Here is a 26,129-nt window from a genome sequence, read left to right as displayed (position 1 = left end):
GCTGCAACCAGCGGACGATTGTGTAATGCTTACAGTACTTGGCAAACAAACGGTTTGTTAGTTGCCTCAGGTGCGACATTTGCTAATCAGGAACAAAAATGCGAATTCCTTTTCTAGTTGCCTTTTTTTGGTGAACCGATTTCCAAAATGTGATATGTTTTCTTTGCCAACTATTTACAAACCACTTGCACTTCGCCAAGTAACGAAGTTTACGCAAAATAAAGTTTTTTAAACGAAAAAAATGTAGCCTTGAACTTCCGACAAATAAAAATTTTGTTTTAGATATTTGCAGAAAAAGAAGTTTCAGCGCTGCGTTACCAAACCTATCATGTTATGTCCTTAAATCATTCCATGCACACAATCATATTAACCTATATTTGAATTTTTTTAGGTGTAAACTAGTAAAACTTGTTCTGATAGGAATGCCACTTTCGGTATAATTGCCATCGCCTTCCGTTGATGACACGCCCGTGGATTATAATTGCTACTTTAAAGAAAGCGCCTTCCTTGACAACTGTATCATTTTTTTGTAGAAAACTGATGAAATATGCCATTTTTTCCATGAATATGTGATTAACTGAAACTTGTTGATTTTTCTAATGGGCGCTTTTGCGAATAATACAAACTGATGATTACTTGATCAATAATCTTTTCTCGACAATTTCCACATGCTAAAATCACCAATTAATCGTGTTTGCACAGACCTCTTTTATCGTGAGGTTTAATGAGAGCACGGCCTTATAGTATATTAGATTATTGCAACCCATATTAGAAGATATCGTCAAACTACCTAACCTGGTCTGACTTGAATATCACAATGATTATAATTCATGGCTTTATGTCAACAAAATAGTTCACGGCACAGTTGATATTCAGCACTTTAATTTGGCCCACTATTCGTGTTGTTTCCACCTGCGCCATCTTAGTTAGTTGTCAATAGCAACATGATTTTGGGATAGTGTGCTTGCTTTTACCCATGTACGACATTACTGTAGTAATTTAGTTACTTTGACACAAAAACATCGAAATGAAGTAAAATATTCTGGATAATGAAAACCATGTATGCAAAACATTAAAAAATTACAATGTGTTGTGAAATTAATTTCTAAAGTAAGTAACATGGGTCTCAAATAAACCTTTGAGGTTTATATCAAGGCAGGCGCCATGTACAGCTTCAATTCAGGCATCCATTATCCATGTTGTATAATTCTTATGTTCTGATAAAAAACGGTCGACAGTATACGTTTGTAAGTTTAGTTTACAGCTGCATTTACTATGTTTCAATTGTTTTTTTAGTTTGTGTAATCTAACATACATCCAATATCATATTTTCTCCTCGATGCCATCTGTTCTTCAAGATGATTAAGTATGCAAGGCTGATAGTCACGGGAAACTTGGGGGCATCATGTTGCATTGGGTGATCATATATCAAAATGCCTTCTCGCTTTCCGGGCTTGCGTTTTCAACTAAAGCGAATGTCACGAATTGAAGTTATGATATTCTTTCTAATAACACTCTAACATAGTATGAATACTATATAGGATAGCAAACTTATTGTGTTTCTGTTTTTAGGGTACGGGCAACTTTGAAGAAAAAGGAAGCCTCGCAGTTTCAAGTAGATGAAAGATGAATTGCGGTGAATTGATTAATTTAGATTGACGAAATATAAGTTGCAGTCATGGTACTGTCTGGGATTACACCGAAACTGCTTGGTGCTGGGACCCAAAAACCTGAACTTGTGTGTAGAAAATCCTATACAATCTCAAGCTCGAGTTTATGGGTGTCGGAATTGAAGGCATATTCAACGGACATCTGTAAGTTTAATAGTTGAGTGCATTGAGTTTTCGGCAGATTAAGGCGCGCCAGACTTGAGGTAGTTGGTTGTATAGTATTGAAAAAACGACTATGCAACCTTCTAGCTCCACTTTGGCCACTGGTTGTCGCTGTGTAGGCAAGATTCTGATTTCTGGCTAGGTGATTGGCTGCATTGCTCAAGCCCCGACCCATACACCAAGTAGAAAACCTGATCGGGATTCGTGGTCAGGATATCCTGGTTAATCCCGGTGTGGTCAAAAAAAGAATGGGTGACAAATGTTTGGCGGGTGATGTCCCTGAGACCCTAAAACGTGATCTGCATATCACGGCTTGGGATCTCGGTACGTAATCTGTCCGATCACGCTACATTGAAAACCCGGTCGTGAGAAAACCTTTTTTCAGAGACCGTTTGAAACTCATATTCTCCAGGAATCAGTCTAGCAGTTAAAGACAAAATGCCACTTTTGTAAGTGCGCATAAAATGATCATGAGATTCTTCCTTTTTGGCACGCAAACCAGTAGTTTAGTTTCTAATACCATAAAGAAGGTGTCCAGTTACTAAATTCATTCAACGAAAAGAGTGCGTTTATTTCCTATTTCATCGTCTTGCCTATGATTGTCTTACCCGCAAATGGAAATACTTAATGCTTTGGAAAAATATTCTTACAGCTTTTAACAGAAAATTTGGTCTTGACATCAAACAACGAAAAACCAATATAAATATAATAAAAACGGTCTAACAAGCGCGGCGTAAACTGTTGTCTTTGGTGGTTATTTACTTCCACATATCTCAGAACTCCCAGGTAATATTTGTATTTCATGAAATCTGCTTTACTTTCATTTTTCAAAATAAAACTGCACAAAAAACAGTCTATCCTGTAGCCTGATGGTCTGACTTTCTGGGCTTCTTAATTCAGTTACCAATATTTGGTCGTATTTGTAGCCTACAGAGATCTTAGTTACCTATATATAAGCTGAATACAACCATTTCGTCCTTTATTTACGTCCGCCAGGAGTTGATGTAGTTTCCTTATTTTCTGTGTGTGCACAGTTATGTAGCTTTTCCGTTGCAACTTCTACTCCTTAATTTTTGTTAATAGGCAAAAAAAAAATGTTTAAAAGCAAACACCCTTTGTCCACTTTATACTCGCACGACCCATTGGTCTGCCTGCCAATAATTACTGGCCCGTGAGTCAAAAAGTTTCCCTTTTTTCTTTTATTTTTATCCATGCCTTTCATTTCTCCTTCATTGTTTATTTGAGTTTTTTTGGCAACATAAAAAATATTTCTTGTGTTATCTATAAAGATCAGGGTTTCTCATCTTGTTCGAGTCCGTGGGCCTAAAGCTAATTTAGTCAACTGCAGTATTCAGACCCCGAAACTAATAAGGCATACAAATCTACAGAATCATTTAACGCACAGTTCCACCATATTAATTTGTTGTTTAACCAAACTCGCCCAACAGCTCGAGATTTTTTTTTACCACAGTTTAAAAATTTACACAAGTAAAAGTGCAGTATTAGTTGCATGGTTTAACTCGTTTAGAGCAGACACTATTATAATAATATCAGTTCTGCAAACAGAGTAAACTTTTAATCGGAAACGAAAGTCATATTTTATATCAGTTCTTGTGTGCCACTTGATAGGCCACAGTCCCCCGTTGAGAATCACTGATAGATGAAAGAGGATGTCAATGTATTGTTTTACTTTCAAGCACCTTTTGTGAAATTGACTCTCACAAGCTAAATAAAAAATGGCACAATGTAGAAGTTAATTTACACAAAAAATATGTTTACAAATTACGAAATATCCAAAAGGCCCAAGTTTGAGAAAGGCTGTGGAAAACTGATGCAAATTGTTTTTAAGTAAACGTAAAGAAAATTCGTTACTTTCGGTGTTGGGTTTTAGCAGCTCCATGAGAAGCGGTATAACCGGTGCGGCGCAAGCACCAGGCCCATACGGGTATAGGGGGGGTGAAATATCAGGTCATGTCCATATCAGGTCACAACTCCATTGTTTGCTTTGAAATTCAGGGATTCTCGTCACAAATTTGGTTCTCTCCCCAATAACCTCGCACCTGCATTTCCCCTTAAGAGACCATGCTAACAGGTGCAGGTTAACATTTTTTTAAATAAGTTACCAATTAAATCTGATATTTTGTAAATTAAATTTATAAGGGTTAAAAATGTCGTTTTTCTCATGAGACTGATGTATTTCGCTTAACAGTCTAGAGGTGAAAATCTCTATGTCCAAGAGGATAGACTACACGATTGATCGATTCCAGGAATAATTTTGCAGAAATTAAGCATAAATTTTCCATCTCATCTAGCAACCCCAAACATCAACACTCTAGCGCCACCTTCATAAGCAGTTGTTATGGTAACTCGATCCCTGAAGATCCGCCAAATAACCAAGAGATAATTTCGCGGACTCAGGGTTAGCAGGCAGTTTGTTTGTACTCAATCTGCATTAATATATCTAGTAGCATGTCCTCGCATTTCAGTGCAAATCAGGTAAGCGGGAGTAAAATAATTACGTTTATATAGCTAACGACTGTTTTTATGTAAACTTTGTGGATAAAATCATGCGAACTTTTTTTTTTTTTTTTTTCAATTTAATTTTTTTTTCTAGTATGAAGATGCTTTTAATCCGAACAAACTGAAAAACTGGACAGTTCCAAGAAAGCACAAAGAAAGGCCAAGCACTCTGGAAGGCTTCACACAAATTATTGCAACAGACAGAGGCCATCTAAAATCTGCAATACCGCGATCAACAGAATCTCCGTGGGGAACTTTTATGGGTAATTTTTTTCTTTGTCTTTAATAATATTAGACTTTCAAACCATTGTGCCAAACTTACCACTACTTTAATGCGGTTCTTACAACCTCCTTGTCAAACCCACCTTTGAATGTTGACCAGTCTCAATATGTCTACTGGTACTGACAAAAACATAATCAAAACAATGTAATACCTAGGTTGGTAGTTGCCTACACTATTGGGTCAAATTATGCGAAGTGTCAAATGATCCGGATGTTGCTCAAAGTGGTCAGAAGTACTGTAGAATTGTAGATAATAAATGAAAAATGTGTAAATCCAGTAGCCTATTAATGCAGAAAAAATAGCCACTAAGTAATTGTTTTTTCTTGAAGGAACCTGGGACATGCCAAGGAATATTCCACCAGCGAGACCTTCATACACTGCAAGATCCAACCGAGCTGCAAAAAATCTGCGCAGCTTTAAGGAGACCTCACCACTCAATAATGCTGTTAATGGATATAAGGAATTTTCTCCTGGACAAGTAATTGTAATATAGCCCAAAACCTCTTTGTGTATAAGATATGCATTATCACTAAGCATTTGCTCTTTCAGACATATCATTTACACAAAGATGACATTCAATACACTACAACCTTTTGCTTGTTACCTGATATTCCAAAACATAAAAATGATTCCCGACAATGCTTTGAAATTATAATATGTGAAATGGATTAGGCCATATCACATACCTGTAGAAAGGAAATTTGTTGAGTTCAGCAATGCAACAAGATTGCTATTTGTCATATTTTGTTGCAGAAAACATATACCGACACCTTTTAAAAAATATATAATAAATTTTCAAATCCCACTATTTTAAGGTTGGCTATAAGAAACATAAAATTAATTCAGAAGTTGTTTCAGAGCACATTGTTCGCACCACCACAGAAACTTGCAGCCCCTCAGCCATCTGGGGAAATAAAAAAATCACCTTCACCAACATCATTTCACAATTCACCATTTGAAACAAAAGAACAATTAAATCGACAAACCCCACCAAGGTTTGTGTGAATTTTTTTTTTAAAAAAAAATTTTAATTTAAAAAGGTGTCTTGCACAAAAGCATTACACGTTAGTACAGAGTCAGGTGTATTTCTGGCCAAGTAAACTACTAATACTTGACATTGTCCAACGGTATAAAATTTATTCATATGTCCTTTTAGCCAAATATTTGAACATCGAAGTACTTTTCTCACACATTTTTATGCTTATAGTTCTAATGTCACACCTGCCACTCTATTAAATGATTTTTTTCCTTTTTTAACCATGGACAATAAAAATTGAAACATGGATACCAAATTACTTCTGTGTTCCTTTCATTAGAAAGTCAGTTTCACCTGCACTGGTCGATGAAATCCATTCCCCGCTTCCATCAAAACCAGCATCTGTTCAATCACAACGCCCATCTCCCCCATTATCAGGCAAGAACATCAGTAAAAACTTTACACTCTATATTTTTCTAGGTTTTCCTTTGTTTCTCAATGCAGACCAGGGCTTCTTAAACTGTTGGTTGTAATTTTGGTGCCAAGGGTCAAATTGGCTTTTGTGAGGCAATACAGTATTTTACGCTTCCAGTGGTTTAACAGGTCGCACAGATAATTTATTAATTGGGTTGCATGTAAATTTCTCTTTTATGATAGGGGTTGCAGAATACAAAAGTTTGTGCAGCCTCTACTGTAGACATTCTTCAGTATGCCACTATGATAACTTAGTTGCTTTGTGGAGCAGATTCGAATATTTTTTTAATTTGTTTTATATAAATTAACTTTTTTTTTTAGATCGCCCCCAGTCAAACAAAAGTCTGGCAGGAAATGATTTGGAATTTTTGGCTGATGCTTGCTAAGCACAACGCTGAGCTTTTGCTGGGCACTTCTTGTTCACTATTTTTTGAACATTTTAAAAGTAGACTAAAATCTAATGGTTGTGGTTTTCTTGTAGGCAAAAATGACATGTACTTATTGGGGCCATTGTGAAATTGAGTGATGGGTTGGATTTATCTAGATGCTTTTCTACAGAATATCCTAATACAAAAACTTTACAGTGAATGTCTTAAGTGGCATGCATATATAAAAATGAACCTTTTTTAGACCAAGTGTAAGTTATCCACATTATATCAAAGTGGAGAAAAATGTTTGTTAAACTTCTTCGTATGTTGAATATGAGATCACCGGTATTTGGGATTATAGTTTAGCTTACGCATTTCTAATCAGGTCATGCTTGTGCGTGTACATTTGCATGTTTGCATCAATCAATAGCATCCATTTATGCATTTCGTAATCAATATATTAATACACAACACTTTATCTTTATTACTCTGACTTTGCAAACAGAAGACAAGTTTTGCCAAATTTTAACTTTATTTGCAGTCAAAACAACATAGAGATAGTAGCACAGATGTAAAAAAGAAAATGGGGACAGCTTGAGCAGTGTCAGTGCTACAACTGTTCTTTGCGACAGGGTAAAATGGGCAAAATGTGACATGTGTGCAAACTGTTTAGTCGACTGAATGACTTGTAAAAAAACTAGGTTGGATAATTGATCCAGACATTTGTGCAGGACTTGGCAAAAACACACCAGTGTGCTGTTCTCAAACTAACAAGGCATAGGGGGCAAGTGACTGTGCAGAACACCTACGTATGATTTCTAGTTCAGCCGCCCACTTGCACAATGTAACAACAAAAGTAATTCTAGTTGAACACTGACAAGTTGGTCACAAGCAAATGTATTGTGTTATTACAGAATAAGAAGTCACAATGATAAAACACACAGGCATGAAGCACATTAAGTGACAGCCCTCAAATACAAAAGGTTACATGCATGTTTTTCTTAAAAACTTTTTAAGTGGCCAAGACAATTCTCACGGCACTGTCAATTTGTACACAAATGTGCCACAAGACAAAAAAATGACAACCACTTTGTTTAAATTCATGATTAAAGTTGTATGTAATACTGTGTGGTTTGGTTGGAACTTAAGGCTATAACTGCAGTGGGTGATAAAAAAAAACTCAAAAAGACCCAAATGTCACTGGGAGAACTTTTATTATTGGGACTTTTGGATACATTTTCAAATTGAACGACTGAAAAATTTATTTTTATGTAGGTTATTGACAATTTTAAACATTCTGATGACCAACTGGTCGTAATCAAATCATTATGTTTGTAAGTTTATGAAATGGGCCACTTATAAAGGTTGATTACAACAGTCATGAATATGTATATATTTACAACTTATGATTCTCTTACAAACTTTCTTGTACCACTCCATTTACCAAATATTTGGATGAGTAGTAATTTCTAACACATTCATTCAAATTGATGTTTAGTTTGTGGGTAGATAATTATACTCACTTTAAATTTTATTATCTATCGTCTTGTCTGACAACATAGGGTAGGGCAAAGTCTGTGCAAGACAAAAAATACTGACTCATTCAAAAACAGCATCAATAGTTTCTCAAATAATAAAATATCTCATTCCGAATGACCAGAAAAAGTTATCACTATAAGTGGCTTTCATTTTTAGTATTGTAACAAGTGTCCTGCAATGTTGGAATAGCCAAGCTGTGACGACAATTCACAACTGCAACCAAAGAATTTAGAATCAACACTTGGTATTTTGGCCACTTTCTATGCCCTCACTGGTGTGGTGTGCAGGTGGATTTAAAAACAGGTTAAAAAACTTTGCACAAATTATAAAAAAGCTGGTGCTCGAAGTGGTATAAAACTACCACTCACATAAAACCAGCCAGAAGTTCTTGGCAAAGCTGGTGATACTCAAAGTGATCGCCAGCAAGTCTTCGGATTTTTAAACCATTTTGTGGCACACCTTCAAGAACCTTCAAGGAATGCAAAACATTATATCCCTGTATAACTTTTCTGCCAAAATGTTCAAAAACGTATGTACTCATGCTTGTTTAAGGCTGGCTTATTGGTTTGTCAACACAAAATGACAGTGCATACAGTGATATATATAACCGGGGGAGATTTATGAGACCATAACTGTGACATGGGAACAAACAAAACAATTACCTCCACTTCCAGACATACGCTGCTTTTCCGCAGAGCAATCTTCCATTCTGATTCTTGCTTGTAATCAACGGAACGGCAACGATACTGCAAAGTCTTTTGTAGTTCACACATGATATTAATAGTTGGCATGGAAACATTCAGCTGCACACTGGAGTTTGAGTGCTGATTGGCAATTTCTGCAAGATAAGTTTTTCTTACAACACACTTTTCAGCAATATTACAATATGAAGTGATGATTTTACAAAACAAACTTCCCGTCAGTAAAAAATTCTGCATTTTAATTTATAAGCCACATTTTACAAAGTTTGCGATTTCGTACCTGAACCTATTTCAGTGGAACTCCTGGGCTGTGGTATGGGCAAGACATTTGGCAGTTTACCAAGGGATGAGGAAGAAGTCATAGTGACAGTGGAGACAGTGGCCCCAACTTCATCCATCGCCACTGGTGTGGTACTGTCGAGTACGCATGGGAAATCAGGGTTGGTGCGAGAAAAATGTGAACCAGACGAATGGTCAACCGGAACCTTTTCATTCCTGAAAGAGTTCGTTGGGGATGGCTGTTGGTGCTGCACAGCAGAGATTGGTGCGTAACCATGACTCAAAGTTATTTCTCCAGGGGACAGCGGTCGCTGGGCAAGGGGTGGATTTTCAGGGCAAGGGGATGTCCGCAGGTAACGCTCTGTATCTTCTTCACCTACAGATGGTAGGACGGAGTGGTTAGGTTTGTACCATCCACCAAGTCGGGACGGGTAACTTGCATGTGGGATTGGTATGGGGTAACTGAGGCCTGGCCCACCACCCAGGCGACGCTGCATGGCCAGCCCGGAGTAGTAGTCATTGTTTTTTGGCGATTCACTGTATCCAAAGTCTTTGGCCTGTTGGGATCTGGAGTTTTGGTATCCCATATGTTGAAACTGCAAAATCCCTTCTGCGATTCCACTTGGATCCTCACCGATGCCGGACTGATCTTCCATGTCACTGTCTTGTGGCACAGTTTCAAGCATGCTCTTTACATGGTAGTTATTGTTGTTGCTGTTACCATCAGGCTTGACCATCGCAAATGACCCATGTCCAGAACAGTTGGCTGGGAACATTCCTGGGTTGGCTGGAAAGATAAAGGTTGTTGTTGAAATATTAAACATACAGTTTTAAATTATTTTATGTTTTTATTCAAACAGTGGTAACTTGTTTGAGGCAAATCTGCATTTACCTGTTGGATAAGGATATGGGTTACTGCTTGAAAGCATATTTTGCATCGAAGTTTGAGGTTGGTCATCTTGGCAAATGGGTTGAAAAATGTCCTAAAATGAAAAAAAAATCACAGTTTTATGTTTGGAAATTGAAAATTTTTTACTTTTGCTATGGTCTAAAAAAAACGGAAAAGAATAAATGCTAACACTTTAGCAAAAAAATAATCCACCTACTCACAGCTTCCAGTGACCACGAGTTATGCTCAAATACACTTTCAAAATGACTTGTTGAGTTGAGGAAGTCTAAAAGACTGTCTAGTAAGCTGCTTTCAGAACTCTCTGAATCTACTTCGGTTTCATTCATACAACTTGACTCATCAGGAAGATAATATAAACAGTTATCTATCTCCAACATACTCGGACTGTCACAACAGTCAGCTTGATTTTGTAAAGACGATTGTGGCAAATGCACATCTGAACAACTTGTGTCTTGTAAAAAATTGGAAAGCTCCTCAAACAGACTGGAATTGGAGCTGTTTGATAAACTGGAATTGTTACTGTCCTCTAACTCACCACTTTGTTCCTGCAATAATAACTTTCAACTTAAATGTAAAGGCAATAGGCAAGCATGGCCAAACAAGTTAGTTGCAATACTAAAACCCTTGTTGTAAAAGGGCAAACTTTTTTAATTGACCCACAAGTGTTTCTCACATCTGTACCCAGTCAACATGTAACCTAACTGGTACCTGGACATGACGAGCAAAACGAGTGGACGAGTAAAATCCAATATAGAAAGATCAGAGTAAAAAAACATATTCCTTTAACTTTGAAAAGAACTAGCTTTCTGGTGTTTCAGTGAACCACTCACTTGTTTTAATCATTTTTTTAACACTCACCTGCCCTCGCGGACCAGAATTTTGATGAACTGCAGAGTTGAGAAGGGGTGAACATCTGTGCTCGGTCGGATGTAAAATCTGTTAAAACAAACATGATTAATACAACAACTTTGCAGATGTGATTCTAACTGTAAATAATGTTGAAGTCATCTGAGTTTTATGCTACAAACTTGAAATAAGCACTGTCGTTCAAATACCTCATTTGACACATCTGATCCCATGCTGCAGCCTGGAATTTGGGACTGCTGTAGGAGGTGGACAGGATTTGTATTATCACTGGACTGTCGAATTAAGGAATGGTGCTGTAACATAATACAACTGTTACATGGTCTACTTTTGCTGCCAGGCATACAATAATTTAAACAAGGCTGCTCTTCAGGCAATTAACATGCTTAATTTTTGCGATGTTTAGTCTGCCTACAGCAAGATTTCATCAGGGTTCACAATTCAAACATAAGATGCTCCACATCCATAAAAATAGCGGATGTGTTATGGTAAAGAACAATGTGTATATTTTCCGGCAGTTGTAACGTTGATATCAGAAGCTGTGTTAACAGGCTTTTGAATGTTGTGTGGTTTACGTTTAAAATGTGGTGTTAAACCCTGATGAAGTCTAACTGTATGGCAGACAAATTTCGAAAATAAAGTTCGTTATTTTATACCAGAAGAGCAGTCCTGTTTAAGTTGTTACATGGTCTTGTAAAAACAAGGTTTTTGAGAAAATAGTAAAATCACTGAGAGCTGAAGACAGGTGTGCACATTGTTTCAAACCATAAGGTCTCATTAGTGCATCTGGTGATTGTGGCACTGAACTAGCTTTAAATTAGCAGGCATAGAGATATCAATGTCAATCTGTCAGGTACTTATTTGTTTGACAAAAACACATCTGCTACAGCTTGCAATGGTGATTATGGCTCTTTTGCATAAATATTAAAATCACATCACCAAATATACAACATACAGGATTGTTTTGCAGGCTGTTTGTAGGACTACAAACAGGCCTTGCATTGGCAGGATTGTAGGGAGACTGATGAACACATTGCTGTACAATCTGCGGGGGTGAACTGCTTCTGCTTTGCTGCAGCTGCAACCTTTTAAGAATGAAAAGATACAGAAGTAATGATTGTTATTCTAAACCAGGGGTTACCAAACTGTTTCAAAAAATGGCCATACACATGTGAGAACCGTTGAATTAGGGGCCAAGTAATTTTAAATTTTTTTTTTATTTTTACCAAAATGGTATGCATGTACAACAGAATGATTTTTATGTTCATTTTCAAAAATCAGGATACACACAATGATAAACATGCCTAAAATGTAGTGACATAGAGAAAAAAAACTGAAATTTTTTTTTTAAAAATGGCAAGTAAATGGCCCCTGCTCCAAACCATCTGCTTTGGCAACATTTTATTTTAGATTACTTCTTATCAAACAGACCTACCCAAATGAACACGGGCAGGAATATTTACAAATTTTACAAGCTTACTACATATCAACAGCTTAAATGCAAAAGTGTCATGCTAAAACTCTATTTTGCAGTTTAATATTTATATTTCACCTACACATGGACTATATCAATTAAATAATTCATCAAAATATTTGTCTTCAAATACACTTTTCCACATTTTCCATGTGTAATGACTTTACAAATGCAATCACAATATAAGGATGTACACTTTAGTTAAAGGAGTATATTTATTTTTTCAATGTTTAAAAAACACAGCTAACATACAAACACTGGCAGATAACGGCATACGCGATTTTTTGACACTATATGACATGATAGGATAATAAGCTATGTATTATTTTCAGTTAATGTCTATGGTTAGATGTAAGACCATGTTTTACATAAGCTTTTTGCGAGTTTACAAACAAGTAAAACAACCATTTTTCAGTGAAAGCACATGAATACCTTTGCAGATGATGTAAGAGTGCTTGGTGGTATGTGTCAGACCCTTGATGAGTAATTGGGCTCGATGGAATTGGGGGAGACGCCTGGGGAGAAATTCCGCTGTGCTTCAACTAAGCAGGGGGATTAATCAAAATCGAGTTAAAACAGAACTCAATACTGAGCCAGTGAATTGAATTAAAGATATTTAAGTTATCAAACACACTTCAAACATGTTTATGAGCCTTTAATGTAATGCACACATTGTATGCTTTGTTACACTGGGATGCCGATCAGCATAATAGTGAAAAATTACATACAATCCACTGAAAATGTAAAACAACCAGTCGATTTACATGTATTTGTTGACGCATGCCTTGGATATCCCTCGAATGCCTCTTTTGATATGCTTGTGTTGCTTCACATTTGTCCTTCATGAACAGCTGGGTGAGTTGCTGATGTTCCTACACAAAAAATCCTGACATTAAACTTACCAATTTACATCAAATTTTTTGTCTATTTTTTTTCACAGTCATAAATTTCACCACACAATTGATTTGTGCTGTTATTATTACTTAACAACACTCCAGCATAGGATAAGGTATGAAATATAACTTCAAATGTACTTTTCAAATACGAAATCTATTCACAGACAGTCCCAACACTATGTTACATCGACATTTCAATGCTCCATTTCAAATCAATCCACAATGGAGTAATGGCTTTACCAATTGCTTCACACTTAATTACCATTAATACCCAAATATGTATTATGCATGATAAATGCAGAGAGTAAAAGCATGTCAGTGGTGCATACTTGCTGTACACTGTTATACTGCTTGGATGCTTCCAGCTGTGCTCTAAAAGCCTGCACACTAGGTGAACCATCAGAGGCACGCCTTCTGTAAGGATCCGATGCCTGGTATGATTGCTTCATCATTAACACATCGCTGCACAAATAAACAAAATCAAAACTTTTTGCCGTGGTAAAATCATGGGTGCAGGCAACACAAAAGTTGGTGCTTGGATGAGAGCTTGTAGTAGGTTATGTTTAATGTGAAAAAATAATAATGTTAACTACAAAAAAGCTAATTGGTTTTCATTTCTACATCAGATTAGATTGCATATGTGAACATAAATGTTTCTGTACAAAACCATGTAGGACTGTTCAACTGATTCAAGCATTTCATACATCACAGTAATCAACACATTTAGCTTTTCAATAAAGAACATAGCCTGGAAGCTATAGTAAAGGCAGCAATCAACAATGCTTTGCCCTTTGGCCCCTTTTTCCACAACAACAATGCAAACATGCTCAAGCATGCCCAGATTCATACAGTGGCATCAGGCAATAAAAAATTAAAGCAATAAAATAATGGAGTTACTTTTCAGGAGGACAAAGCAGACCACTGCGACGAGATGGTCTTATTGCTTGCATTCTATTGTGGCCCACAACATTGTGATGGCTTCCGCTGGTTCCACTACTGTGTGCATGTTCCTCCATGTCTGCTATGTCCATGACAGGTATTGTGTGGCGCTGTGTACCGCCTCGAGAAGCCAAGTACCTTTGTTGAAAATACACTTCGGTCAAACACATACAGCATACATTATGTTTCCTGTATAAGTAACACACAAACAGGTTTAGTCTGCATGTGAAGGCGCAAACCAAGAGAAAAACATCCTGGCTCCACAGTAATATTGCATATTGATTGGAACCTTACTCTTAAAGGAATGACACTTTGGGTTCCAGGTGTAAGAACTTCACCTGGGTGCAGTTGTTTAATTTTCACAGGCAACAGATGTACAGAGGCTGTACACTGGGTACCATGCAATAGTAATGTAATAATATAATTTTCAGATGCTCAGATCACATCACCAGCTGCCAATATTTAGTAATACCTTCTCACAGCTTCCACATCAGGTTCACCATCTGAATCTTCATCAGTCTTTTCTTCACCGATTTTTTGTTTGAGCTACAAACGTAATATACAGTCACTAATCACACAGGCAATGTTCACAATAAATCAAATAGACTCACCTCATCACTTTCCTCTAGAACACTCGTGGTCAGTGATACCGGGTTGGTTTGTCCGGCTAACTGTGATTGCCCCTGCAGTTTGGCAGACTGCAGTTTCTTTCTGCTAATTTCCTGCATGAAAAGGTGGATATTGGCTCCACCGTCCGATGCACGTCTTCCCATCGGGTCACGAGCAAACTGCAACACCGGGGGCTTTAACAAACCCTGCTCCTAAAAAGTAAGTTATCAAATAAACATAATGAACTAAACGACTATTTCATTCTTTATTTTTTATTGTTATTCTTTTAGGACAAAACTTTTCATTTTCAGGAAACTACGTTTCTGTTTTTAATAAATTATCATGACTGATCATCTGTTACTTCGTTGTTTTCTTTTCATATATTTTTCTGAACAAACTTCATAGTACCATTGTCCAAATGACAAAAGAGATCATTACAAAAGAGTTTCAAAATAGTTGTCTCATTGAGATAGTCAGTTTATTTCAAATTTTAAGATCCTTGTTGTATTTGCTGATTTTGCAGACCCAAGTTTCCACAATATTGCAGATTGTGGCATAAACTGGGTAAAATGCCATATGGATACAGACGCAGAGGTGAGGTAAACTACCTGTAACCTGTCACTGTGTACATTGAGGGGTTAAGCAAAGGTACTTAAACAAACTGTTCTTTCTTGTAACCGGTCTTTACACTGGGCAAACAAAGTCATACGCAAACACTTATTACCAACACGAGGGTTGTGGGAAAATGTCACAGGTTTCTGAAAAATCTTGACTGACATCATACATCAAATGGGATTTATATCTTTTTACAAGAGAATGTAAAGGTTTATCCTGTATTGTACATACATTGTATTGTACATGACTATGCAATGAAAGTGTATGACAGTTTAGAGACTGTTGTAAATTAAAACAGCTAATTTCCTTGCAACCAAAATAATACTTAACACATATTCAGCCATAAATCACTAGAAAAACTATAAAACACCTTTTTGTGCCATCTGTTAAAGGCCAACAATGTTTCTGTTTTACAATGTACGTCACTCCCAGAGCAAACACCTTGTATGTACAGTTCTACACTACAATGCCTTACCTTGTATTGGAGGGGTTGCATGTTCATAAAAGGGGCGTTGTTGCTGTTGAGTGGCAACATGGTGGTGGGACGGACAGGAGGAAAATTTGAAGCATGCTGTAGAAGGCCAATCTTATTGGCCTCATTTTTGCCAGATTGACTACCCACATTTTCAAGGTTAACCGGTAAGTCAGCTCTGTAAAAGGAAAAGACAAACAATGTTTACTGAGTGAGTCTGAGTCATGATAGGAATTGAGATAACTAGAAAAACTGAACATTTGACCAATAATATGTATCAATCAGTATGGAGTGGGTTACGGTTAAACCAAGGATCATTGGTAATCATTTTCTCAATACATTAACATTAATGTTTTTTACAACATGTCTAATGAACCCTACAATCACCACGTTTAACAGCAAAGCCATGGACTCTGTTTGGTGGAAAACTAATTAATGAGCAGAATTTCCTGGTAATTACAGCTGTTTGTGTAAGAGCACAAAACAAACTTGTTTTTACTGCGATACCTTGCATCTGAGACACCAACAGTGTGTCTCCTCATAGAAAGATATCGGGCAAGAGCTTCAGGTGCTGGTTCATCGCCATCAGACTCATCAGACATCACATCCTCCTGAAACAAAATAAACATTTTCTGAAATAGACTAAAGACAGGGATGGCATCGATCCTAAACATATAATAGAGACAATCATGATTGATTATCCTTTGGTTTGAAAAAAATGTTCAAAAATTCAAAAAAGTAAGCATTCCTGACTATGTGTTGTTGAAAATACTCAATACAAAGGTTTACTCACAGGAATAATTTGATTGTTTTCATCTGTCAGTTGTAAATGTGGCACATTTAGTTGGTTAGTAGTTCGTGTGTCAACTGATGTGTCGGTAGAAGGCTACAAAACAATAACACAACATGTTTTGCCTGTATATCCATGGCAAGACACAATGCTATTAATTAGAGTATACAACTATTTACAACGACCCAGTGACCGTTCGTCACACCAAAGAGGAAGCACCCAGTCATTTGCAAAGGGTTTGTCTTTACCGGTTTTGTATGATATCACTGAGAAAATTTTCATGCGCTTTTGCACTGCAAATACGTCTCATACAGGAAAAAAACTACAGGCTTATGATACAACAATCACATCATGCTAGGGCTGCATTGTGACTAAAAATCTGGCAATGCAGCCAGCATGACTATAACCTCTATCCATTGCTTCCTGCAATTATCTCTTTCAAATTCAGTTAGGGGCAAAAATTTTTCTGCAGAATAATAACAATAGCAAAACCAGTTACCTCCGGTGGCATTGTTTCCATGCCATGGTGGCGGGGAGCTTGGTTGACCACAGTATTTGACACTTTTTCAGCAGGAATTCGAATTGCGTCATGGGGTAGAGGCCTGTTGCCAGGAAACACACCAGGATTTAACGTCACCTGTCTTTGTCTTAATGAAGGGTGGAGTGAAGAAACCACAGTGGGTCGAGGGGCAACCGCATTAAATGATGACATGACAGCTGTCTTGTGTTCCTATACAATAAATTGTAAATTTTAATGACAGTAATCCATTTTCTCATTCACATGTGGGCGTTAAAACAATTTAAAACTACTTCTTGCAATATTAATGGGCATTCAGAACAAAAAAATTTGTACCAACTAGTCTTTACTACCCACAAATTTAAATGCAATTAGGTATTGTGCAAAAGGGAAAATTGATCTTCTTGCAGGAGCTGGTTCAGAGACATCAATACCAATCACATTGTTTGCTTAAATGAGCGAAACATGCTTACATCAGCACGGATTTGCGCTTTTGCTGATTTGTGCTTCCTCCATTTGTCCAACTGAAGGTAGTAGATGGCACTGTAGTTGTCGTACTCTTTATTGGTGATTGACTAAACATTACAATTTTGCCGTTACCAAAACTTTTCACACATTATGCAGTACGTGTAAATGGAAAAATGCAATCTAGTTGGGTAATCTGATTAAAGCCCATTTAGTAGCACTGGAAAGACACTCCAGCGTGGAAGCCAATAGATTAGGATGTCAAGTGCAACGCCCAGTGTAAACTTTCTATCAAAACAACTTATCATGGTGTGCACCCAAAAATGCATTGCAATACCAGTGGGGCAGTGCAGTTTTGAAGTGTATGGAATACTAACATTGACAATCTTTTCCCTATCAATTCCAGCTTCCACCATTTCGTTCAGGATTAGTTCATTCAGTGGTTCCACTTCATTCAACAGCTGAACATAAAAACACCCCTTTCTGGTTAAACTTACAGAAAAGCATAGTATAATAAAAATGAATCTAGTTTATTAACTCAACAGTTAAAGGTCTTCACAGAAATTGCCAGAAGAAGGTTAATTCGTCATGTAAAATAGGATACTAGAGTAACCATGCAGGGCTGTGCAAAAAAAATGACTTAAACAGTGGCAAACCCAGAAAAACATCGATTTATATCATAGAGACTTGACAAGTAGTAAACATTTATTGCCTTGGTTTTATGGCACTCTTCCACCAAGTTGTCGAAAACTTCATCTGGGCCTGACATTGTCATCCACTTGTGCTTGCACACTTGATGCATTGTGTACCTCTTCTCTGGGTTGACCAGCAACATCTTTCTCACCAGCTGTTCGCATTCTAAACAACATATGGACAAAAATTTTTAGTCAATACTTTAGTGTACTGAGTACAACATGTACTGAGTGAGGCAAAGGCAATACTTTAGCAGTACACATTTAATTAAAAATTTGCAAAATATGTGAATGGAAAAATGCCACAAGGTCTCACCACTGGACATGTAGAAGGGAATCTGAAACTTTCCACTCAGTACACGTTGTCGCAGAGCTTGCAGCGTTGAGTCATCGAACGGCAGTGAGCCACACACCAGTACATAAAGCACAACACCCAGACTCTACACACAGAAAAATACTATTATGTATTACACACAACTTACTATAATATAATAATGACAAGGTACATTATTATGTGGAATTGTTTACTCATAGTAATAACACTTCGGATTAAAATTTACACGAAAAAACATGACACAATAAATGTAATATAATTGTTTGAGGTTGGTGAGGTATAAACAAGGCATGGTTTAAAAGTTAACAACAACAAACACTATGGAAAATAAACAAGTTGTCTATAATTTCTATTTTCTTTTGAAAATAATGATATTTGATCGTGTGGAATGAAATGGTGAATATCTATGACATTATCTAATAGATTACCACCTGTTTCAATTCTTTTGCAGTTGTATGCTAGTAAGGCACATATATCAAATCTAAATCTATCACAAGCAAAAGTTATAGATAAATTCCAACAACAAGGGTGTGGCATCAGGAAGCGCTAACATGATGACAGGTTGGGTTAATTGCCATCAACAAATTGGCACTATGCGCGTGCTAATAGCATGCTTACATGAGCCCAAGCGATACCAGGACACAAGTTCAGTAGAAAAAGATTGCCTTTTCAATGACACTGCGTTGGAGTCAGACTACAAAGATTTTTGCCTCAAGCAAGTTGATGCAGTTAGTAATTGTCCTCAGTGGTACAGTAGTGTTGGCTAAAACAACAGTGTGGCTGTGATGCCTATTTGATTACCCTCTGCTGCAAAACACTCTACAGTATTTTTCTTGAAGGGTTATACATGAATCAACACACAACTATAGAATAAGGTCAGCGCGTGTCAATATGTTTAGAAATACATCTAAAGGCCCTGATACCGAAAAAAACACAATATTGGTCTGGGCTTGGGTACTATAAAGCATTGTGTTAAGTAGTAAGATTACAATTTTGCAACTTAACCAAATTTACAACAAATTCCTAAATGAATTTATTTGTTTACTGCACATACAACATATCAACTACCTCAAGGCCACTGTTTTATTGTAGAATGGTCAGTGTTTGGAAAACAAAATACCTACAATAAGAGATTAAGTAACAGTCCCATGGGGATCGGTGTTGGGGGGTGGCTTACGGCACTAACGTCAGAATGACGCACAGGTAATTTTTTCAACAAAGCCCAAATGGGTCAGCGAGGGCATGTAGTGGTGTCTGGTTTCATTATGTTATGAGCTTAAGGATCGCAAACACTCGCCACAATCAATTTCTACAAAACTGGATATATATGAAAGTACAGACTCAGAAGCAAACAAACACTGGGTGGAAGCCAACCACATCCTGTGTGAAATTGATTTATAAATGCAAAGGTCGTTGCATTCTGCACCTGTGTGGGAATTTCCTAAGGTCTATGTTTGACAAAACATACCCAAACGTCTGCTTTTGGCCCAACATATTCTTTTCCTTCGAACAGCTCTGGAGCAGCATAGGGAGGGCTTCCACACCACGTTTTTAACAATTCCCCATCTTTGAAGTAGTTTGCAAAACCAAAGTCTACAAAACCACAAAATGCCATGGTCACTGAATGTAAGCTGACAACACAAAATTACATGAGTTTTGTTAAACCTTACCCACTATTTTGATGTTTTTTCCTGAGTCCAGCAACAGGTTTTCAGCCTTTAGGTCTCTGTGAACAACATGGCGAGAATGACAATAATATACGGCAGCAACAATTTGCTTAAATTTGACTCTAGCTTCCCGTTCAGCCATTCGACCATGAGCAACTAAATGATCTGGAAAAACAAAAAGTACTTAATGACCACAAAAAAGCCTGAGATATTGCACATTCAATGCATTAGGTTAGCGATGGAAAACAGTAAAAGGAAAGACAAGGTTAAAACTTACCAAAAATTTCTCCACTACTGGCATATTCAGTCACCAGGTAAAGCATTCTCTCTGAGTGCATGACCTACAGTAAAGCAAGAAATGTCATGTGCAAATATCCAAATCAACGTAACCAATTAAAACAATGGCAAAATGAAACAGTAGTAAAGATTAGGATTGCCACGAAAGTTCGGTTTGTCGAATTTATTCGGCTGAAACTAAGGTTTTAACAATTATTCGGCTTCGGCCGAATATTTTTGCAAAATTCGTCAGAAACTGAAAATTTTTTACTGCATGCAACGCTGAAAGTTTAGTGCAGATTGGAATTATTGTTCAATTTGTTTTTTGCCACCGAAATGATGAAAATCAACTTTGAGCAGTTGGTACAGCAGTCAGGTCATTCTTTAAGTGCGCAGAAAAGGCTGTATGGTAGGATTAGATCCAATCCGGCAAATGCTTTGTTTAATTTTGTTGCGTTTAAAGACATGGATACCAAAATTAGTTTCGGTTTATTCGGCCGAATTTATTTGGCAACTTTTGCCGAATATTCGGTTTCGGCTGAATAAAAAAAATTGCTGTTTTGGTGCATCACTAGTAAAGATACAGCATCCTTTTTGGTTTTAATAAAGGTAAATAATTTTGGACAGTGCTACATCGAAAGCACATAAACATGGAATGGGTCAATTCTCATCATACTGCTGCCAACCTTGCTGTGACGGCCAAAATAAACAAGATTACCACTGCAACTGTTATCAGTCACCACATGGTAAAACAAGGTTTGGCAAGAAATGTCACTTAGGTTTTGGTTGCTTACCTCAGTAAAAGGATATATGCATGTTTAACATTATTGATATAGAACTGCTCCCAAAAGTTTTAGGAAAAAAACTCACAAAAATTATAAATCTGAAAAACGTAATTTCTTCCTGATAGTTGGACCAATCAAGTACAAAAACACCCATCTTTTCAAAAAAACAGATGGACTCAAACCTAAATCAATACACCACAAAGATATGACGCAACAGTGGAATGGAACAGGTTGTAAACTGAGAGGTTTTTTATCTGGTAATCACAGTTCACTGGAGTTGACAAATTGATTTTTTGCAAGCACAATTACCCTTGTTGTTTTAGATGCAAATTTTGAATCAGTCAAACAAACGTGCATACAAGCGAGTTTTAAAAATGTTGCAATGCAGGGTTTAACAAACATGACCATTTTTCCCTTTGTGAAATGACAATTCTATTTTTAGCATCTATCACAAAAGGTTAGCCCAAAAACCTTGAAACTCTATCCCAGGTTTTGTTGAGGCCACTTGTTCTTAGCTACTGAGTATCAATACAACACAGACACTTAAAATGGTCCCAAGACTGCAGAGCACTTTGGGGTAAAAAGGGAGATATCTTGAGTACATACAAGGTTGCCACTTAAATCATAACACCGCGTGCCTCTATCACTAACAAACTATGCCCCAAAATGTCAATTGTCAAATATACTAAAATAATCGACGCACATTTTCAATGTTATAAATTGACAGGCAAGATGTACATACCTGATAGAGTCTGATTATATGTGGGTGTCGCAGTTTTTTCATGATTTCTATTTCTCTGTAAATTTTCTTCAGATTTTCTTTGTCCAATTGTGTCTTGTCAACAATTTTGATAGCCACCTACAAAAAAAACACAAAATTAACTGATTTGAACAATAACAAGAATTCTTTTTTGTTTTTTACATGATTTCTGTTAGATTTAGAGTATTGTGCCCTCGAATAAAAATTCCACGTAAGAATCATCTCATTAAAATTTCATGTTCTTGGGAAAAAATTTAAACAAAACTCACATCACAATGTTAACAAGTTAACTTATCATTAAGTTGGACTACAAAAAGTCTAATCTGTATTTTACAACATAAAAAACTAACCTTGGCTCGAGTGTAAACATGAGTGGCAAGTTTGACCACAGCAAAGTTGCCTCTGCCAATAGTGCTTTCAATCTCATAACATCCAACCCTGTTGAACCCATGATGTTTCTTTGCACCTTGGCCTCCACTAGCAGAAGCCATAGCGCACTTGAATCAGTGTCACGGAATTTCCATACAAAGCATATACACTAACACTACATAGCAAACACAAATCTGCAAGTGGAAACCTTTGTTAAAAATGTAATCCAGCAAACACCAATGATATTTTCAATTGAGCACAGACATCATTTGAGCATTACTGAAAAAAGAAGTGTTCATGAATTCACATTAATGTACTAAAATGTTTTTTTATGTGCTGTATTACCATATGCAATCCAATTAAATAAAATATTGTGTTCAAAAATGACAAAATTTTTGAAGCAATTTTTATATAAATAAATTTTACTCACAACAACTTAATGAACTTTCAAGACTAAATCTATGATTCTAGGTAATTGTCAAAATATTACCAGGCAAAAAAAAACACAAAAAACATTAAAAAAATATTTTATGTTGGAAATTTATTAGGCAAAATATCTCGAATTGCATATGTATGGTTAAAACATGGCAGATTGATACAGCAAAACTAAGTGGAATACAACAAAAACATTGTTTTACATTTCGCACAGAAACATAATTGATGGACAGATACAATTATAGGAGAAAACGGGCAATGTCAGACTGAAACCCTGACAGAATGTAATGCTGTTAACACAACTACATACAGTATTGTTCTAACCCTGAATATTGATTTGTCATGCTTTATGTGACAGGCTGACCCAAGTCACAGCACAGACATGGATTCAACCCTGGCATTAATCATAACATGTGCACAGTAGTTTTTGTGCAAATTTTGCATGGTAAACATAACAAAGACACACCAGTCGACATCGACAAGCTTCAAACGCATGTAACTCCATTTTTCAACAGATTTTATAAGTTACAGAAATAGGCACTTACTTTCAAAAATACAGAAAAATAAAATTGGGGAAGTTATATGCAAAATTTAACAAAATGTCTTTGAAATGTTGCTAAAGTGATTCAATATTCACATGAATAATTCGTACAAATAACGACAAAAATATATCAAAAAAACTTTCTTCATATAATTGGACAAACTAAAACAGATTAATAACAAATCTTTTAACAACTAAGCAAGTAGTTTTAAAATTGAGATGTAAGGCTTACACAAAAAATTACCAGATACATTACACAGAATAGGAATAACAGGTTACATTTGTGCTCATTTGAAAGTAGACTAATCCTGACATTACTAAGCACATTAAATGACATGTGTCGTCCCATTCGGCTTACGGGCTACAGTCCAGTTAGCCCACTATAAAACTATCCTAACCATATATCACTACAGTAACTGATAGTTTTACCTAAAAGGAGGAAATGCATTTTTAAATTTTAGCTATTTTTTTACAATACTGGTCATGCATAAGGGTACAATCCAGAAGCCTTGGTTTGACGTGCGTATATCTTTCTGCACATAAAGCCAAGACAAACAAACTGGCAGGGTTGTCTGAGTTTTTTCACAAAACGTACCAAATTTTTCGTTTCAACACGCCCTATTTTAGTGAAGTTTACGCATATCAGTTAGGTACACACAGACACAGTTAGTCATTACATGCTTTCGGTTGGCTGCACTCATCCCACACAAAAAAAACATAAAACTAAACCGTGAGCAGCATACTAGACCCGTAACGCTGCGTAATATTGATCACAATCGTCATTGCAATATGATTATGACGTCATATTTCGTGATGTACTCGGTTTATACAGTTACAAATAAGGGCTAAACAGCGTTTTATCACATATTGAATACATCAAAAATTAAATTTCCAAAATATGCCCCAAAGCGCCCAATGCGCTAGAGCACCCCCCCAAAAGCGCGAATACCAAAGACAACAAGTCCAATAGCAAAAGCGCCCAACAGGTAACACTGCCGTCCTGCTTTGGCAAAAATGATTAAACTTCGTTACTTCGGTTGTCACTTTCACGCAACCGCTACAGCTCACTTTTTGACATTAACGTTCGCAAAGAAAAATGTTCTTTATAACCATACAAAATATCCGTAGTACAGATTTTAATTTGTTATCTTCCTTCCCTTTGCAAATTATGGTTATATTGCTTATATTGATAAATCATTATGTTTGGCACAATTTTATGGTTATGGGCAGTGTTGGCATTCAAAAAGAAAGGTTTCTATCAGAAATAGGGGATGATGTTATTCTCAAGAGCAAATTCGAAGAGGGGGTTTTTAATTGCAACAACGGCTGCAAGAAGACCATTACTGCTGTAGGATCTTGTGAGAAAGACATGTTAAACGTAAGACGTTTTTTAACTTATAAATGTTTTTATTCTTACCATTGAGCATATTGATTAAGCGGTTGCTAAGTTTACATAATCCTGGAGTATTATTATTAAGTGATGCAAAACTTGGTATTGTGTCCATATCTTCCTATTTTAATCACGAAAAGCCTAGGCAGAAAAAACTTTGCTAATATAGGCTATGGGCTACTACAATTCAGCGTATCCTCCGCATGTGATGGAAGTAACATAAGATAGAATGACGAACAATAAACAAAATCTTTTTTTTCCAGTTTACATTCTTTAATGGGCCACGGGAGAGTCATAGGAGTAAGTAAAATGTCTGATGACTCCTAGAACTCCATCTTTAATGTTAAATTTATAGCATTGATTGTTGGTGTGACAGGCGTCGGAATTATTTGAGCAGCTGTATTGGCAATTTACGTGCGTGCTGGGACATAGCAAATTGTTCAGTTTGTTCATGCATCTGCATCTGTTGTCCTTTATCATTAGTTGGAGAAAACGGTTATGAGGATGACGTCACAGTGCCTCCATTTTTTCGTGCAAGGTAGCCTAATAAAAATTTGTGTAATCACTCAAAATATATTTACTGTACGCTTGTGGATTGTCCGCGTTGAACGTATGTTACAGCTTAAATATTCATTGACTTTTGCACGCCGAGCTGTACTGGATTGGAACAGGCGTTTGTCGACACAACATCGTCAAGCCAGCCCTATTTATTAGGAGTCACTCCTTTGTGTGAAAGTCGAGAAACAATGCGTTGGCGTGAAGGTATTCTTTGTGGAAAACAACCAACAATGACTCGAACGCAGTTACTATGTTTGTAACTACTTGGGTATGGTAATTGGGGCATCCCCAAAATCAAAAGAAAAGTTTCTCTGCATTCAGGTGCACTAACTTGATAGGCGTCGCGATTAGGGAAGCAGACAAGTTGTAAGTTAGTGGGTAGTTCAAAGCAAACATATAACAGAAAGTTGGGTTTACAGGTTTCTGCGTTGACAGGAAATTTACACGCGCAGCTGATTGTCAAGGTTTTAACCTTGGTGTACGAAGTAGAAAAATAAGTAAGAGTTATACGTTTGCACGTGACGTTACGATGGAGAAAGTTATGTCAATACACAAGATCAAGGCATATTCAATGCTGGTTATTAATAAACCGGTGAAGATTACGCGGTCGTTCCGTACTAATATACTCGCAATAAGTCATCATGGTGCAGTATTATGTAAGTGGTTATCCTTTTTATGTATATTGGACGAAGGATATTGTCACCTATAAACTGCAAAAACCCAAGCCGGGTCGTCCCACTGCAAAAACCTTGACTTCTCCGTTATTGCATATCGATTTTATTACATAATGGCCGGTGAG

General features: G+C 36.7%; 2 protein-coding genes across 2 annotated transcripts; one reads left to right on the top strand and one right to left on the bottom strand.

Annotated features, from left to right (window-relative positions):
• Window positions 1-4,185: 4,185 nt before the first annotated feature.
• Window positions 4,186-6,919, top strand: LOC145898984 (protein Flattop-like). The gene is made up of 6 exons (XM_082987686.1): window positions 4,186-4,328; window positions 4,447-4,615; window positions 4,965-5,113; window positions 5,494-5,630; window positions 5,952-6,049; window positions 6,407-6,919. The coding sequence occupies exons 1-6, from the start codon at window positions 4,302-4,304 to the stop codon at window positions 6,469-6,471; spliced, it is 645 nt and encodes a 214-aa protein (XP_082843812.1). The 5' UTR covers window positions 4,186-4,301; the 3' UTR covers window positions 6,472-6,919.
• Window positions 6,920-6,962: 43 nt separating this feature from the next.
• On the bottom strand, window positions 6,963-22,596 carry LOC145897806 (serine/threonine-protein kinase SIK3-like). The gene is made up of 27 exons (XM_082986251.1): window positions 22,388-22,596; window positions 22,020-22,136; window positions 20,494-20,557; window positions 20,220-20,381; window positions 20,018-20,142; window positions 18,532-18,655; window positions 18,236-18,381; window positions 17,901-17,984; window positions 17,532-17,633; window positions 17,041-17,271; window positions 16,545-16,637; window positions 16,259-16,359; window positions 15,755-15,929; window positions 14,667-14,876; window positions 14,528-14,601; window positions 14,014-14,193; window positions 13,446-13,578; window positions 12,985-13,092; window positions 12,653-12,762; window positions 11,702-11,831; window positions 10,938-11,042; window positions 10,741-10,818; window positions 9,865-9,955; window positions 8,974-9,759; window positions 8,655-8,830; window positions 8,361-8,461; window positions 6,963-8,205 (listed from the first exon to the last, which is right to left on the bottom strand). Exons 1-27 carry the CDS (start codon window positions 22,526-22,528, stop codon window positions 8,145-8,147), a joined length of 4,008 nt encoding a protein of 1,335 aa, XP_082842377.1. The 5' UTR covers window positions 22,529-22,596; the 3' UTR covers window positions 6,963-8,144.
• Between the last annotated feature and the right edge of the window lie 3,533 nt (window positions 22,597-26,129).

This window comes from Ascidia mentula, chromosome 4 (assembly GCF_947561715.1).
Source record: "Ascidia mentula chromosome 4, kaAscMent1.1, whole genome shotgun sequence".
Taxonomy (NCBI): domain Eukaryota; kingdom Metazoa; phylum Chordata; class Ascidiacea; order Phlebobranchia; family Ascidiidae; genus Ascidia; species Ascidia mentula.
The sequence above is the reverse complement of the archived record's forward strand: the minus strand, read 5'-3'. Positions and strand labels throughout refer to the sequence as shown.

Coding starts and splice junctions, on each gene's coding strand:
- LOC145898984 (XM_082987686.1), top strand. CDS start 4,302: ATGTCCTCGCATTTCAGTGCAAATCAG. Junction 4,616..4,964: donor TCCGTGGGGAACTTTTATGG/GTAATTTTTTTC, acceptor TTTTTCTTGAAG/GAACCTGGGACATGCCAAGG. Junction 6,050..6,406: donor CCCATCTCCCCCATTATCAG/GCAAGAACATCA, acceptor TTTTTTTTTTAG/ATCGCCCCCAGTCAAACAAA.
- LOC145897806 (XM_082986251.1), bottom strand. CDS start 22,528: ATGGCTTCTGCTAGTGGAGGCCAAGGTGCAAAGAAACATCATGGGTTC. Junction 17,634..17,900: donor ATAGGGAAAAGATTGTCAAT/GTTAGTATTCCA, acceptor TGTAATGTTTAG/TCAATCACCAATAAAGAGTA. Junction 8,206..8,360: donor GAACTTCTGGCTGGTTTTAT/GTGAGTGGTAGT, acceptor CTTTGGTTGCAG/TTGTGAATTGTCGTCACAGC.